General features: G+C 47.8%; 2 protein-coding genes across 7 annotated transcripts; both read left to right on the forward strand.

Moving 5' to 3' along the window:
- Positions 1-2,046: 2,046 nt before the first annotated feature.
- On the forward strand, positions 2,047-9,735 carry LOC123190664 (protein UXT homolog). 6 transcript variants are annotated; one of them, XM_044603353.1, is made up of 9 exons: positions 4,012-5,361; positions 5,481-5,560; positions 5,779-6,255; positions 6,495-6,871; positions 7,234-7,451; positions 7,599-7,700; positions 8,356-8,463; positions 9,375-9,429; positions 9,529-9,735. In XM_044603353.1, exons 4-9 carry the CDS (start codon positions 6,569-6,571, stop codon positions 9,571-9,573), a joined length of 831 nt encoding a protein of 276 aa, XP_044459288.1. In that variant the 5' UTR covers positions 4,012-5,361; positions 5,481-5,560; positions 5,779-6,255; positions 6,495-6,568; the 3' UTR covers positions 9,574-9,735. The 6 variants fall into 6 exon arrangements, with proteins under 6 accessions (XP_044459287.1, XP_044459284.1, XP_044459286.1 ...); XM_044603354.1 differs by lacking the exon at positions 6,495-6,871 and having other exon boundaries at positions 7,219-7,451; XM_044603355.1 differs by lacking the exons at positions 4,012-5,361; positions 5,481-5,560; positions 5,779-6,255 and having other exon boundaries at positions 6,630-6,871; positions 7,219-7,451.
- A 206-nt stretch (positions 9,736-9,941) lies between these two features.
- Positions 9,942-12,171, forward strand: LOC123190663 (transmembrane 9 superfamily member 11-like). The gene has a single exon (XM_044603348.1). The coding sequence runs from the start codon at positions 10,012-10,014 to the stop codon at positions 12,028-12,030; it is 2,019 nt and encodes a 672-aa protein (XP_044459283.1). The 5' UTR covers positions 9,942-10,011; the 3' UTR covers positions 12,031-12,171.
- Positions 12,172-17,359: the final 5,188 nt, after the last annotated feature.

Raw genomic sequence — 17,359 nt, forward strand, 5'->3', positions numbered from 1 at the left:
CTCTCCTTTCCCGTATGGCCCATTAAGACCCAATACGAATTCCCGTAACTCCTCGGTACTCCCGAAAATACCCGAATCACTCGGAACCTTTCCGATGCCTGAATATAGTCGTCCAATATATCGATCTTTATGTCTCAACCATTTCGAGACTCCTCGTCATGTCCCCGATCTCATCCGGGACTCCGAACTCCTTCGTTACATCAAAACACATAAACTCATAATATAACCGTCATCGAACTTTAAGCGTGCGGACCCTACGGGTTCGAGAACTATGTAGACATGACCGAGACACGTCTCCGGTCAATAACCAATAGCGGAACCTGGATGCTCATATTGGCTCCTACATATTCTACGAAGATCTTTATCGGTCAAACCGCATAACAACATACGTTGTTCCCTTTGTCATCGGTATGTTACTTGCCCGAGATTCGATCGTCGGTATCTCAATACCTAGTTCAATCTCGTTAACGGCAAGTCTCTTTACTTGTTCCGTAACACATCATCCCATAACTAACTCATTAGTTGTAATGCTTGCAAGGCTTATAGTGATGTGCATTACCGAGTGGGCCCAGAGATACCTCTCCGACAATCGGAGTGACAAATCCTAATCTCGAAATACGCCAACTCAACAAGTACCTTCGGAGACACCTGTAGAGCACCTTTATAATCACCCAGTTACGTTGTGACGTTTGGTGGCACACAAAGTGTTCCTCCGGTAAACGGGAGTTGCATAATCTCATAGTCATAGGAACATGTATAAGTCATGAAGAAAGCAATAGCAACAAACTAAACGATCAAGTGCTATGCTAACGGAATGGGTCAAGTCAATCACATCATTCTCTAATGATGTGACCCCGTTAATCAAATGACAACTCATGTCTATGGCTAGAAAACTTAACCATCTTTGATTCAACGAGCTAGTCAAGTAGAGGCATACTAGTGACATACTGTTTGTCTATGTATTCACAGATGTATTATGTTTCCGGTTAATACAATTCTAGCATGAATAATAAACATTTATCATGATATAAGGAAATAAATAATAATTTTATTATTGCCTCTAGGGCATATTTCCTTCAACTAGGACTACTCCACCCCCTCTCCCCGCATCGGGATCCTGAAAGTCGCCATCACACCCACCTTGTCGCCCCCGACCCTTGCTGGATACCCCGTCGGATGAGGGCCATCATGCGGTCGCTCATCAATGAGGGCATCTATGTCAAGCTCTATCTCGATCGACCCATCTTTCTTGTTGAGTTTGTTGTGTTGTGTTTTAGCACCGTCCTGGCATCAGTCCGTGACTTTCAAAGGTCGTTGGAATATACAAGTATGACATATAGGTTTGATTCCCCCGTTGGAACAAAAGCAATTGTGAAGACTTCACATAGCTGAAAAATATAACGCGATGGTCGCCTATAGTCTGGTTCTTAACAAATTGCTCAAAGAAGTAAGAATAAAGGATACAAAAGGCAATAATTCATGTGCAAAACAAAAATGGTTAAAAAGAAATGTCATCAAAGGGTTTGAGTGATTTTTGCAATTGTTGTGTGTTTCTTTTTGTAACCGGGACGAAAGAAAGAAAAAATCGTCTTTCCTTTGCTTCACCTCTAAATTAGTTGGACAAACAATGTCATCAAATGTTTGATTTGATTTATTGGGCTTAATGAAGGACATATTGTTCATAAGATTTGATCGAGTTATCGTAGGACATGCTTCGAGTAGCATACGCAAAGAGAAGTGATTTGGTTTAGATTATTCCGAATCAAGGGGGGCGTGTAGAGGGAAAAGGCAATGTAGGGGGTAGAGGGAGGAAACCTAGAGGCGAGGAGGTGAAGGTACCAACTTATTTTTAATAGTTGAGATTATTTAGATTATTTAGGTACTCTAGAAATGAATCTTATTTCGAAGTGAAGTTTTGTGTGAAATTATTGATTTTCATAAATCAGACCTTAAGAAAAATTATAATACTTGCAAAAAGTTTGCAATACTCCTGTCCTTTCAAGAAAAACCTTTTGGATCAATGAGCTCTCGCAGTCTGTCGTTCTCAAGTCCAAAACTTGGAGGTACTCGCCGCCCCGTGGTTGGCACCGTCGTCTCCATGCCGTTGGACCAGCCAGCGTCCGCCCGGCGCGCCCCCACCTTCCACGCGCATCCTGAGGCCGACGCGAGGCAGCTCCTCGGCGCGCTCCTGCCGCGGCGCGCGGCCACCGCCCGCCACGTCCAGCAGGCGCACGCCCGCCTCGCCGTCCTCGGCCTCGCCACCGCGCGCGTCCTCCCGCACCTCCTCGCGGCCCTCCCCCGCCTCCCGCCGCTCCACGACGGCGCCTCCTCCTCCTCCTACCCGCTCTCCCTGTTCCGCCGCTCCAACTCCTCCTCCGCCTTCGCGTCCAACCACCTCCTCCGCGTGCTCCCCCACCCGCTCCCGCTCCGTCTCTTCCCCGGCCCCCGGCGCCGCAACCCCCACTCCTTCACCTTCCTTCTCTCCTCCCTCTCCACCCACCTCGACGCCGACCGCGCCGGCGGCCCGGCCTCCTCCTCCTCTCTGGGCTCCCACGTGCACGCGCTGGCCGTGAAGGCGGGCGCCGCGGCGGATCTCTACGTGCGGAACGCGCTGACGCACTTCTACGGCGTCTGCGGCGACGTGGGAGCGATGCGGAGGGTGTTCGACGAGCTGCCGCGCGTGCGGGACGTCGTGACCTGGAACGCGGTCCTCGCTGGGTACGTCCGAGCGGGCATGGCGAGGGTTGCACGAGAGATGTTTGATGAAATGCCGGTGAGAGACGAGGTTTCCTGGAGCACCGTGGTGGGCGGGTATGTGAAGGAAGGGGAGCTGGACGTGGCACTGGCGGTGTTTAGGGATATGGTGGAGAAGGGCGTGAGGGTGAATGAGGCTGCGGTGGTGACAGCATTGTCGGCGGCCGCACAGCTGGGTTTGCTTGAGCATGGCAGGTTTGTGCACCAGGTTGTCCATCAAGAAGGGATGCCGATCAGTGTCAATGTAGGGGCTGCCATGGTGGATATGTATGCCAAGTGCGGCTGTGTGGCAGTGGCGAGGGAAGTTTTTGATGGGATGCCGAGGAGGGATGTTTTTGCATGGAACGCCATGATCTGTGGACTTGCTGCTCATGGGTTGGGACAGGATGCAGTGGAACTCTTTGAACTGTTTCTCGGCGAGGGTTTGAGTCCAACGAACATTACGTTTGTTGGTGTGCTAAATGCCTGCAGCCGCTTTGGCCTTGTTGCTGAGGGGCGGCAGTATTTTGAATTGATGGCTGAAAAATATAGTGTTGAGCCAGAAATGGAGCATTACGGCTGCATGGTTGATCTTCTAGGTCGGGCTGGTCTTGTTCAAGAAGCCATTGAATTGATTGAAGGGATGCCTATTGCACCTGATCCAGTTCTCTGGGGCACTGTACTCTCGGCTTGCAAGAAACATGGCCTGGTGGACTTGGGGGTCAAGGTTGGTAGCAAGCTAATTGAACTGGAACCAGCTCATGATGGCCACTATGTCCTCCTTGCAAGTATATATGCGAAGGCAAAGAAATGGGATGAAGTCAGGGAAGTCAGGAAACTGATGTCTAGTCGGGGTACCAGCAAGTCAGCTGGCTGGAGCTTGATGGAAGCACAAGGAAACGTGCATAAGTTTCTAGTAGGAGACATGGATCACAAGGATTCCATTCGGATATATAACATGCTCGACATGATTAACAGAAGGTTGGCAGATGCAGGGTACGTACCAGACGTGTCATCTGTATTGCATGACATTGGAGATGAAGAGAAGGTGCATGCAGTCAAGGTGCACAGCGAGCGTCTGGCAATTGCTTATGGGTTCATAGTTACGGAAGTTGGCAACCCAATCCGTATTGTTAAGAACCTTCAGGTGTGTGGGGATTGTCATGAATTCAGTAAGATGGTGACAAAGGTTTTCAATAGGGAGATTATTGTGAGAGATGGCAGTAGATTCCATCATATGAAAGAAGGGAAATGTTCTTGCCTTGACTATTGGTAGTTAATCAGCTTATAGTTTTTTATTGTTGTTGAATTCAGTCATTTTGCTGGAGTCAAAGAGTTGGTGGCTGACATCAATGTTCTAGTTTGCAGCATATCCCAATTCATTTGACATCGGCAGCCTCCTGCTGCTTAAGTTTTCAGCTGTTTTTTTTAACCCAATACTGTAGGGGAGGCTCCGACAGTAAATTCTATACAGGAGTTTGAGCAGTTGAGTCAAGCCAGACGCAAATGGGATCAGCAATATCAGACTTCATTCTAAAGTAGATGAGGTAAAATTCCCGCTTAGAAATAAAAGACCAAGATCCTAAGCTAGAGGAGATGTTGTTGAAGGTTTTCACATTCCTTTGTTTCTAAATGGACTAGGGAACAATGATGTAAGCTTCCAGGAAGAAGGGATTGTGGAAGTTTAATTTGGCAGAGGCAATCATGCTGTAGAAATTCCGAGATGAATTCTGGGGCAAACCGATATGATCCAGCATTCCATGCTATGACAGTGCCAGAAGAGATGATCACTGGTCTCAAGAGATTCAGTAGAGCATAGAACACAGTTGTACCCGTCTTCAATGTGCATATTTCTCCGTTGAAGCATGTCTCTGGTGTTGAGCATGTCCATGAGAAGCAGCCAGTCAAAAACTTGAGCAGAGAGGGGCACTCGTAAACCTCGGAGAAAGAAGAGTCCACCACCCCAGGGGTAGAACCATTCATCACCAGCATTAGTTTGAGGTGTGCATCCTGGAGGATGGAGCTGAGGAGCTGCAGCTTGTCAATAACTTGAGCAGAGAGGGGCAGGTGGAAAGATATGAGATGTCGGGGTGAGCCAGGGCCTGGGGCTCAGGGATCTGGTTATTGATGGCAAAGGGGTCAAGCCTGGGGAAGCGAAGGTGAAGCTTTGTACCGGGGCCAAGCCAGCGATCACTCCAAAAACCCAATGGTGCTGCCCCTTCCAGCAGAGCAAGAGGGCACATGGAGGAATTTGCTGTGAAGATTGAGCAGTCTCGCTAGCAGAAGGAGCCTGTGGGGGACAAGACACATGAGGGATTGAGTCTTCATAGTAGTTCCAAACCAGCCTGACCTAGGCCATATCATTATTGTTGTAGAATTTATGAAGATATTCCATGAGGAGTGCCTTATTGAACTGTGAGGTTGGTGATGCCAAGTCCACCATCCATTTTTGGCTTGCAAACTTTCTCTCAAGCAACAAGAGCCTTGATTCTGTTAGAGAGATCAGATTTGCCCCACAAGCAAATACGCCGGGCTCTGTCAACGTTGTTTCAGAACAATGATCTCTTGATGGAAGAACTCGAAGCTCTGAGCATTAGCAATGTAGTCATGGACAGTTGTCTTCAGCAGGTAAGAGATATGTTTTCATCTTTCTAGACCCTACAATTAAGTTTATCCTGATAGCGGAACCATAATTCTTGAAGAAGTATTCACAAATCACAATTACTCCTTTTTTGTCATTTTCTCAGGCGGCTTCCGGCCTACTGATGGATATCCCGCACGATGATACCTTAACGATCTCTTAAGCAGCAGGTACTTTCAGCTCAAGGTATCACAAAAGGCTGCATTCTCTTCATGATGACAAATGCATTGTTTTGATCTCTTCACATCATGCATCCATCAGCTTGCAATGCCCCTTTTCAGTAACTGTGTAGAGTAAAGGGATTTACAACAGAACTTGATACAACTAGACATGTTCCATTATGGACAGAGAACTGTACTGCAAGTGTTCAGTTTCTGACTGGAATTTCATTGGTGTGTCTGCAGGATTGGACATGGAAGTACAGTTTTACTAATGATGTTAGGAATGTTTTACACATGCGAAATTCATCGAGTGGGTGATAGATCTCCTCGATAATCCACACAAGGATAGATCAGGAAGTCTCGAGAAAGCTAGAGCAACAAAGGGTGGGTATCAAATTTGTAGTAGGCTAATGATGATGCACACAAACAAAGAAAAAATCTAGGCAGACAGTGCTGGCAATCCTCAAAGTACCGGAAGCCAAAGATGCTAATATAAAAGTACATTGAAGTCTTAAAATGCCTGAAGGAGGATATTTCTTCTGTGTCAGAACAGTATAGTTTGGGAAAGTGATCAAGTGCTTCTTCTCACACATGCCCTTGCTGTTTAAGATGGCGAGGCAGTCACAGTGATCGGGAAAAGCCAAGATAATCGACAAAAGTCAAGTGATCACATTATCATAGCCTGAAGGCCAAGATAATTGGCGGTCACAGTGCCATTTGGTATGTGAATTTCTGTCTGATGTTACTGTTAGTAGTGGAATACGCTGACAAACAGCAGCTAGTTTTGACCCCCTCCCTTTTTTTCTACGGAAAGCTGTAGAAAGGTTAATGGCTTACCACACAGGAACTGTATTTGTTTTGTTCTTCTTATTAACTGAGGAACTGTATTACATGTAAGATACTGTAGAAGCCAAGACAAGGCAAATGATTAGAATTTTCTTTCTTTCTTTTTTTACAAGTGATTGGATCAACCATACATATGCTCAACCTCGTCTCAAGAACCGAAGGCTGAGAATTGCAGATTCTCACCGATATGTGGGTAGTGCGAGCGAAACTGACAACGGGGGAGCTGGTCCGTCTGGCAGTGGCAGAGTCCACGCACGCATTGGCCCGTAGAATCTCGGCCGTCCACTCCACACCTACCCGATTCTCCAGTATCCCCCGTCCTTGCAGCAAGCCTCCGCACAAAACCGCCCGGACCTATGGCCGCCGCCACCCGCTGACTGGTCTCGCCCCCGAAACCACCGCCGCCTCGCCTTCAACCTCCTCCTGCCGCCGAGCCCACGGACGCCTCCCCGCACCGGAAGGCGCCCCCGAGCCCCGGACCAACGGCAAGGTAACGCCCTCCGCCTCTCTCCCTATAGGCTGCCTCCCCCGATCCCACAGCGCGCGCGGCGGCGTGTTGCCTGTGTGGCCTGCGGGTGTGCTCGGCGTGCTGTGTGCGTGCTACGTGTACCGATTTGATTGTAGCTATGATATATACTATTTGCTATTTGTAACAATTTGTTAAGCTTATTCTGATATATGCTGACGCTGTAGTATAAGGGTTACGTTCGTACACACACCATGTCCTCAGTTGCTGCTTATTGTAGCATGGTTGCATACACAATATATCAGTTTGAAGATTATGCTACATCAACAAATGACAACCCTAACCTATATATTGATACTAAAATTTTATAGCCTTGGCGGTGACAGAGGTGTCCCCGCAGCCGCTGTCCAGTACGGCATTATATATCTTGCGGCTCACGAACCTCAAAGGAAACCGCGGGGGGCATGGCCATGGCCGTGGCGGAGGCGCGTCTCCGGCAGGACAAGGTGAAGAAGTTCGAAGATTTCGTTGACCGGCGGCTCAAGCCTGACCTTGTGAACGCCATAGCCCAGCGCGATAACTTGTTCCAGCAGCAGAAGACTTTGTAAGCTACTCAGTTCTCTCCTCGTCTTCCCTCGTGTTGTAGCTGTACTGAAACATTCAGGCCCCCTGATTCCAACTATTCAAATATATGGTCTTAATACTGATCATCCTTCTGATCAATGAACCTTTATTTATGGGGTGTTGGCAGCTTGGATTTGAAGAAGAACATCGAAAACTTGGAAAAGAATGGTGTAACGAGCATGCGATCCATGGTCAATCTTGGCTCAGAGGTGTACATGCAGGCAGAAGTGTAAACATCCTTTTCCCTCTCCCCTGCCTAAATAATCTGAAGTATAGTAACATAAACTCTCTCACTTTCTCTGTAATCTCTAGAAAAGGAATTTCTCTATCCTATTCCCAATTTAAGAAAAACCAAAGACCATCAAATAAAAATAATATTATTAGGTCGGTGGTTTGCACTCTTTACTCTTTATAGGCCAGATTATATTACTCAATCCAATAATGTCAGTATGCATGTAAACTGGAGTGCATCTATGCTTGATGTATAGCTTTTGCAGTAGGATAGACATGAGAAAGGCGTTTCTATATGCATCTGAAAAGTACGAAAAGGTCGGCTGCCTTTGTAAGAAAAAAGTGGTGTTCGCATAGGGAGACAGCATGCAAATGAATTAGATTGATGTTCACTTCACAAATTGGAAGGATGCAGTTGGCCATTAAACAGTATAACAAGCAAACATGGAACTTGCTTTGATATGTCCTTATGCTGCTTCTTATTTTAACTACATTTGTTTAACCAGCTGTTAGCTTAACCTTAAAAGGTTGGAATAGCTTCAGATCATTATTGTGAAGTGCTAATGAGAATTGACTGTTTCGAACATAAGCCTACCTTCAGATTTCTTGAACTTTTGAGATCTTATTGCATTATTCTGTTGTGATTTCTGCAGGCCGGACACGAGGCACATTTTTGTGGATATCGGTCTAGGTTTTCATGTGGAATTTACTTGGCAAGAGGCTCTGCAGTTTATATCTGTACGAGAAGCAAGGTTGGCCAGGTAACTCAACTCAAACATTTGAATATCAGATCTTGCTTCTGCGCAGCAGTTTTATTACGCGTGCAGCACATGTTTGTGAGAATGGAGTTATGCTAAAGAGATGTTGATGATTCAGGGAGGTTTGGGTGCTTTATGCTCTGTTCAACACAGTTTGTGTTGATAGTATATACTTGTTTTAGCCATATTATTGTACTTGGTTGAAAATGTTGGTTTAGGTGAAGTGCTTGGATTCTCCTTTTCTTGTGAATCAGGGAGAACAGAAAGAGATGGTATTCTCGAGCCTTGTGATGGCTCTTAGATTTCTAGATGATATTAGTATTTACCTATTCATGGTATCCATTTCCTTGTTGGAGCTTGATGCTCGCTTTAGCCATCAGATGCCGAATACATTTTATACAGAGGCAAAGCTGATTCTGTTCATCTGGTTTGTGTTACTTATCTGCATCTAATGTTTGCTTCCGTAGACACCCGTAGAAATTTCAGGAAGAGAACATGCTTATGTAGCATTCAATAGCATTGTAAACTGTTGTTATTCGCCGTCAGACCATACTAGTGGGTCGCCTCCTTTGTGGCTCATAGCATATATGTATCATCTTAGATGTTTCGACTCTTGAGTGCCTTTATGTTTATCGGCTAACTAGTACGGGCCCAGTTGTGTAGCCACATCATTCCATTCTGTGTGCGTGTGCTCAGGTATAGCCTGCCCTGCTTGCTTTATAATAGGTTGTTTGTACTACAGCTACTGCCATTCTCAATGTTGAGCCCTTGTACGACACATTCATATGCTGTTATGGTTTCCCTTTAATTTTTATGCTTGAACGTGCCCCTTTTTTCTTGTAAAGCTCCTGATTCTCTGTAGTTGACATCCATTCACTCACATGTTAAAGTTGTAAACTTTTGCGTGTTTGCAGACAGATAGATGAGTACACACACCTCATTGCGAGCATAAAAGCACAGATCAAGATGGTATGTAGAACAAACTGCGTGCTTCGTTTATGCAGTATAGATGATGTTATAATCTGCTTATGTTCAGATGGTACTCCCTCTTATACTGTTTAAATGCAGGTGTGTGAAGGTATCCGTGAACTCCTGCAGTTAGCAGCGGAGTGAGCATTAGGGTCCCAATGCCAAGAATGTATGCCAAGAACGCAGCTCTCCCAAATCCCAATGTTTTTGTTTTAGGGTCCCAAATCCCAATGTTGATCAGGAGGCATTGTGTAAGTATAGGTGAAAGAAGTGGCAAAAGAGAATACTTTGCTTGATCTAGCATCCTGCCCGGGCGTGCCTCCTTTTCGTAAGTCTGGGAGATAAATCGTGGCGTGGCGTGCATGAGTGATGTCAACTCTCTGTTCTTGGACGGATGAGTGATTCAGTGGAGTGGAGCTGGGTCGTTCCTTCCCTTTGCTTGCAAAGTACAGTAGTATTCAAGAAAGCAGACGTCATCAATAAGAAGAGTTTCACACCCAGAATCTCATCGCCCAGCAAACAGCATCGATCGAGCAGCAAACCGGCGACCTCTTCCTGCTCCTGCATTGCAAGCCCAAGGCAATGGCGGCAATGGCTTCCCCCACCACGTCCACCATCCTCTCCACCCTTCTTCTCTTCCTGATGCATTTGAACACCTCTCCGGCGACGGCCTTCTACCTCCCGGGGAGCTACCCGCACCGCTACCTCCCCGGCGAGGCCCTCGCCGCCAAGGTGAACTCCCTCACCTCGCCGTCCTCCAAGCTCCCTTTCCCCTACTACTCCCTCCCCTTCTGCGCCCCGCAAGGCGGCGTCAGCCGCGCCGCCGAGAGCCTCGGCGAGCTCCTCCTCGGGGACCGCATCGAGACGTCGCCCTACCGCTTCTCCATGCTCGAGAACAGCAGCGCCGCCTTGTTCCTCTGCCGCACTGACCCGGTGTCCCCCGCCGCCGCTGACCTCATCAAGTCCCGCATCGACGATGCTTACCACGTTAACCTCCTCCTCGACACGCTCCCCGTGGTCCGGTACGTGAATAATCCCATCGCGCCGGAGGTGCTGCTCCGGTCCACGGGTTTCCCCGTCGGCGTGCGCGCCGATGACGGGGAGTACTACGTGTACAACCACCTCAGGCTCACGGTCCTGGTCAACAAGCAGAAGAATGGCACCACCAGGGTGGAGGCCTTGATGGCCACCGCCGACGCGTCTGAGCTTATCAGCCTATCAGGCGGCGGCGGCGGCGGCGGCGGGTACACCGTCGTCGGGTTCGAGGTCGTGCCGTGCAGCGTGGAGCACGACGAGGCGGCCATCGGGGACAAGAAGATGTACGACGGCTTCTCGTCCAAGGCGGCCGCCGGATGCGACCCTTCTGTGGTCGGCATGCGCGTGCAGGCCAACAGGCCGCTGGCCTTCTCCTACGAGGTTGCCTTCGTGGAGGGCGCCGTGGAGTGGCCGTCGCGGTGGGACGCGTACCTGGAGATGGGCGGCGCCCAGGTGCACTGGTTCTCCATCCTCAACTCCATCGTGGTGGTGGCGTTCCTGGCGGCCATCGTGCTGGTCATCCTGCTGCGCACCGTGCGGCGCGACCTCGCGCAGTACGAGGAGCTCGGCAGCGAGGCGGCCCCGCACGCCGATGACATGGCCGGGTGGAAGCTCGTGGCCGGGGACGCGTTCCGGGAGCCCAGCCACCCGGTGCTCCTGTGTGTGATGGTCGGCGACGGCGTGCGCATCCTGGGCATGGGCATGGTCACCATCCTCTTCGCGGCGCTCGGGTTCATGTCTCCGGCATCCCGGGGCGCGCTCGTCAGCGGCATGCTCTGCTTGTACCTCGTCCTGGGCCTCGCCGCCGGGTACACCTCCGTGCGCCTCTGGAAGACGGTGCGGCACGGCGACAGCGCCGGATGGAAGGCCGTGGCGTGGCGCGCCTCCTTCGTGTTCCCGGGCGTCGGGTTCTCCGTCTTCACGGCGCTCAACTGCGTGCTGTGGCACAACGGCAGCACGGGCGCCGTGCCGTTCGCGCTGTTCGTGGTGCTGATCCTGCTCTGGTTCTTCGTGTCGGTGCCGCTGACCCTGGCCGGCGGCCTCCTGGCGTCGCGCGTGCGCGGCCACGTGGAGTACCCCGTGAAGACGAACAAAATCGCGCGGCAGGTGCCGGCGGCGCAGTGCTCGCCGTGGGTTTTCGTGGCGGTGGCGGGCACGCTGCCGTTCGGGACGCTCTTCATCGAGCTCTTCTTCATCATGTCGAGCCTGTGGCTGGGGCGGGTGTACTACGTGTTCGGGTTCCTGCTGGTGGTGCTGGGGCTGCTGGTGGCGGTGTGCGCCGAGGTGTCGGTGGTGCTCACGTACATGGGGCTGTGCGTGGAGGACTGGCGGTGGTGGTGGCGCTCCTTCTTCGCCTCCGGCTCCGTGGCCGCCTACATCCTCGGGTACGCCGTGTACTACCTCGTGTTCGACCTGCACAGCCTCAGCGGCCCGGTGTCCGCCGCGCTCTACGTCGGGTACTCGCTGCTCATGGCGCTCGCCGTCATGCTGGCCACCGGCGCCGTCGGGCTCGCCGCCTCTTTCTGCTTCGTCTACTGCCTCTTCTCCACCGTGAAGCTCGATTGATGACCCCCGTGTTGTTTCCTGTCATTTTAGATTATCTTTTTTTTTTGCCTGACGGTAACATTTCAGATTTTAATCTCTGTTGTAAAAAAACTACTCATTGAAGCAAAGATAATAAGCAGGGGTAAATTCCTATTCGAAAAACGCCACAGCAGTAGCAACTACAGTTGCTTCTCCTAATGACTCTGACGAAGAACTCACAACAGATACAGCATGATCACTATATCAACCTGATCGACATAATAATCGTTCGTATATGTACAATCTACATCTTTACAAACTTTCGTGTTTCACACATTGTTGTTATAGTTTCTTTATCTGCTTGTGTTTGCAATTTTGCCAAGCCCCATTGATGTGGGAGTATTATAATTGGGTTAGCATACAATAGGTAATGTTGAATTATAATTATACAATATTGTTACATCAAGATATGATAGGATTTGATTTTATATGTACTAACGCCTCTAATAAAAAGTTTGATTAAGTTTTATGTGGATGAAGTGTTCGAAGGCCGAGGAAATTGATTTGAGAAGAATAAGGAGAGGCGGCAGTTCAAGCTTTAGGATTTCCAAGGCACCCAAAGTAAATATTCAAGGGCACTCAAGCATCTAAGTTTAGGGATGCCCCAGATGACATCACATCTTTCTTCCTCAATAATTATTGGTATGTAACAATTTTTGTTTTGTTCACATGATATGCGTAAATTCTTGAAGCGCCTTGTGTTATTTTATTTTATTTTAGTGATGCACCATCCTGGTATGAAATAGTCCTTGATTGATTTATTGAATGTTCTTTGCACTTCATTTATATCTTTTGAGTATGACTTTATAGAATGATTCATGTGCTTCACTTGTATCTTTTCAAGTTTGGATGCCCGCTTATCTACATTTCGAACACCGTTATTTGTGAAATACTCTTTTGCTTCACTTATATTTGTTAGAGCTTAGCCGAGTATTTTATAGAAAGAATTAAATTCTCATGTTTCACTTAATCTATTATATAGTTATAATAGGAATTAATCATTCACATGGTTAGTCATAAAATTCTGCATAAAACTTGTAGATCACCGAATATAATAAGTTTGATTTAATGTCGTCAGAATGAATATCCGGCCGTATACTAGTTTTATCTTAGTTCGGTATCGTTTTCGGTTAAAAATATATTCAAAATGTAAATATTTTCGTCCAGTTTGTATAAAATCTACTGTGTTTGCATGAATTTTGTTCGCTTGGTTCAAAAAGTTGTTGACATGTATGCGGATAGCATTGGATGGCGGTCTCTCGCATCCGTGTCTGCGGACTGACCCCTGTCCATGGACAGATGCGGGAGGAAATTTATAAGTCGCTGTTGGAGATGCCCTTAAGAGCAACTCTAGCAGACTCCGCATCCGGCTGGCCTGCAAAACGCGTTTGCATGTCGTGGAAAACCGCTTTTGCGGGCTGGCTCGGACGGCCACAAATGCAGACCCCTCAAACGGACACGTAAAAAAGTATATTCCGTGAATATTTTTTTTTACGGGTCGACTTCTGTGGGTTCTGCTCGGACACCGCCGTGACGATCCGCAAACAAAAAACGGCAATTCTCGCATTTGACATAGGTTTCCACAAATAAGTTCAAATTCAAACGACATAACACAGTTTTACGCGCAAATAAAAGCGAAGTTCAGTACGACAAACGCAAAAGAGGGCCCTGCAAAAGTCTACGCCCATGTCCGGCACCATCTTGGTCAATCTTCACTCCGCACCATCTTGGCCGAGTCCATCTTGAAGTTCATCGCCACCAAGGAATCCACCTCCGGCGCTTGTTCCAACTCCGGCCCCGAAATCATCGACATTGCCACCATATGGAGCAGAGAAAACATCTCCGAACTGTAGCACGCACCGGCCGACACAACCATTCTCCTCTTCAAGATTTCTCTCCTTACCATATCATGCCATGTTTTGGTGAGATCGTCCATGTCATTGCGGTTCATTGACATGATCTTGTTCTCTTCGGCGAGCAGCTTGGACATGGCTTTGTTTTCTGCAGCGCGTGCTCTTCTCTCCTCAATGGCAGCTTTGCAGCCTCTCTTCCTTGAGCAATTGCCACTTTTCTTGCTTCTCCTTTGCCTGCTTCTCGGCCAACTCTTTCTTGATCTCCAACGACTTCAACAACATAAACTCGTTTGATTGCACCATGGCATCAATCTTCTCCCTCAAGCTCGATGCTTCTTGGTCTCTCTTCATCTTCTCTTTAGTCTTCTTGTTGCCATCGGGCTTGTGCAAATTTCTTGGGCCATCATCATCCTCATCTTCATCCATGTTTTTAAGGGAGCCTCTCTTTGGTGGGGATTCTTTGTCGATCAACTTCCACTTCTCGCACTTTTTGAGCAACTCCCAACAAGGCGGCTTCTTTGTAGCCGGAATCTTCCTCCGTTTTACGCCGGCGACCTTGCCGACATTCTCCGTCGTCGGCGGGGATCGCGCTGTGACGTTGGCGCCCGGAGCACGGGCCTTCGCGGCGGGGGTAGCCGGATTCCCGCCCTGCACGACCACGTTTCCCTGCCACTTGTGAGCAGGCGTGGCGTTAGCTTGGGCGGCGGCGGCGGGGCCAATATGGCCGGTGACGAGATCCGCCCGAGGGGAAGGAGCGTGCGCGACCTTGACGGTGACGGGGGACAGCAGGGAGTCGTCCATGGCGGAGAGGGACGGCCAGGGAGAAAGCACCGAAGCGTGGGGAGGCGGGGCAATGGTGGCAGAGGATGGGGGGAGCGGGAAAGGACGCACAGAAATGTCCCTTCCGCCAAATCTCGCTGCGGATAGGGGCTGAGCTCGTGTTGGCCTCCGACCCCGTGAAACTAGAGGTTGGGGAGAATATTTGTCGCGCCCTGCAAAACAATTTGCGGGTCGGGGCGGGATGCGGGTTCTGATCGGACAGGTTTTCCCGCCCCAACCCGCACTTTGGCGGTTATTTTGCGGGTTGGGGCGGGATGCGAGGTCTGCTAGAGTTGCTCTAACAGCCTTATTTTCCGTTCCTCTTTTTTCTCTCATTTTTATCCTTATTGCTTATGTGGTGCATGTAAGTATTGCTACTGTCTAATATGTGCAAAAAGCTAGCGAGTGTTGGATCCTAAAAAAATGTGTAAGGGTAGCAAAACCATACTCCCTCCGTTTCAGTTTACAAGGTGTGCGCGTACCCTAGGTTACCAATTTTACCACCGTAATATAAACTATATAACACAAAAATTATACCATTTGAAAATAGAACATCTGAAGTTTATGATGGTATGTTTTTTGTAATATATAACTTCTATTAGGTTGGTCAAATTGACGACCTAGAGGTACATGCACATCTTGTAAACTGGGAGAGAGGGAGTACTAATAAGCTACGCTAGTCATTAATAGGTTTGGCTTGTTGCCCTTTAAAATGCAGTCATGCATTTATCGTATCCCCTCCATTTTTATATATAAGGCCACAAACTTAAATTATAGATACCAATGTAAATTTTAATGCCTGCTTTGCAAGTCAGCTTTTCTTTTCGTTTACTAGGAGGAGGAAGTAGCTGACTGTCATTATGACTGCATTCATGCAACTATTAAACAGGTTACTAGTACGAGAAAATATCATTAATTTTGTCTCGATTACTGGTGACCTTCTATAAATGCAAAACATATATTTTATAGTGCCTTGTATAAGTAAATGGAGGGAGTATTTCAAATTGACCAAGCCACTAGGATAATGCTCTCCATGAAAATGAAAAGAAAGGCACTTGGAGTTAAGCTGGTCCTCTGCTTTGGTAACGAGCTGATGTAACTGACTAGCAGGGCTCACTAGTAGAAAAAGGGCCATTTGTCCCGGTTCGTAAGGGCCATTTGTCCCGGTTCGTAAGGGCCATTTGTCTCGGTTGTTGAACCGGGACTAAAGGGTCGTTACTAAAGCCCTCCTTTAGTCCCGGTTCTTACACGAACCGAGACATATGGGCCTCCACATGGCCGGTGCGGCGAGCCCAGGCAGGCGGCCCTTTGGTCCCGGTTGGTGGCACCAACCGGGGATTAATAGGCGTCCACGCGTCAGCAGCTGGCAGGAGCCGAGATTTTTGTTTTTTAAGGGGGTGGTTTAGGGGTTTTGGGGGGTTAATTTAGGTGTTTCATATATTGTGTTAGCTAGCTAATTAATAGAGAGAAGTGTCCTCTCTTATCTTCGTGCTTGGTCGACGCTACGTACTATACATATAGAGAGGGCTCGACACGCTAGCTAGTAAGCAAATGAAGAAAACAGAAGATCATCATGAACATATGCATACAGAGAGAAGTGATATCGACCACCTCTCCTTCTCCGAGAGATTGGTCGAACAACAAGTTTTCGTATATCTATCCGACGCTACTGGCTACATATATACAATATAAGATCTCTTACAATATAATCTTCTAATTATATATGAACTCAGGTTCCATATGATATTCTCCGTCTTTATCAATCAGGTGGTCAAGAAAGAATGTCGCTAATTCCTCTTGAATTGCTCGCATACGATCTGGTGGTAGGAGTTCATCTCGCATCCGAAACATCCAATTTGAAGAAGGGGGTCAATACATATATATATATATATATATATATATATATATATATATATGAATAAATGAAACTCAACACAAATGATGGTAATAAAATAAAATTGTGAATATTATTATTTACGCACTTCATATTGTTTGTCAGAGTAGCCCCGCTCACAGGTCGTATGGCGGATGGACTCGCAAACGTAGTATCCACAGTAATTATTTCCGGCTTCCTGCCACAACCACTTTACAAGAAATAGAGGTCAATCAAACTAAAAGCAAGCATGCTATAAATGGTATTGATGAAACTAGCGCTTGAATCACTAGGAGATGCGTGGAACATGCTAGTAGTACTTACTTTCGGGTGTCTAAATTGCAGCTTCTTCGGCAGCCCCGGAGCTTTTGAGGTGAATTTTGTCCAAACCCTGCCAGACAAAGAAAACAATTACTTGATATCAGGAAATGAACAAAGTTGCCGATATGGTGCGATAATGATCGATTTAACTTACTTCTCGAGCATTTCAATCATCTCCGCATACTCATGGGGATCTTTTCGTCTCGAGTCTAAGACGGTTACTAGTCCATGTTCAATCTTAATCTCTAGGAGAATATAGTGGAACCTGCACACGCATGCATAACTCATCAATTACATTACTATAACCTGGACTAATAAGGGAAACCGAATATGCACAAGACAGTAACACTCACTTGAAGTTGTAAGGAAAGAGTATTATATCTTTGTTTTCATTTATTACCAACGATCGTAGCAAGTTGGCCTCGGTCTCTCTGGCCTTAAATTC

Source organism: Triticum aestivum, chromosome 2A, assembly GCF_018294505.1.
Source record: "Triticum aestivum cultivar Chinese Spring chromosome 2A, IWGSC CS RefSeq v2.1, whole genome shotgun sequence".
NCBI lineage: Eukaryota > Viridiplantae > Streptophyta > Magnoliopsida > Poales > Poaceae > Triticum > Triticum aestivum.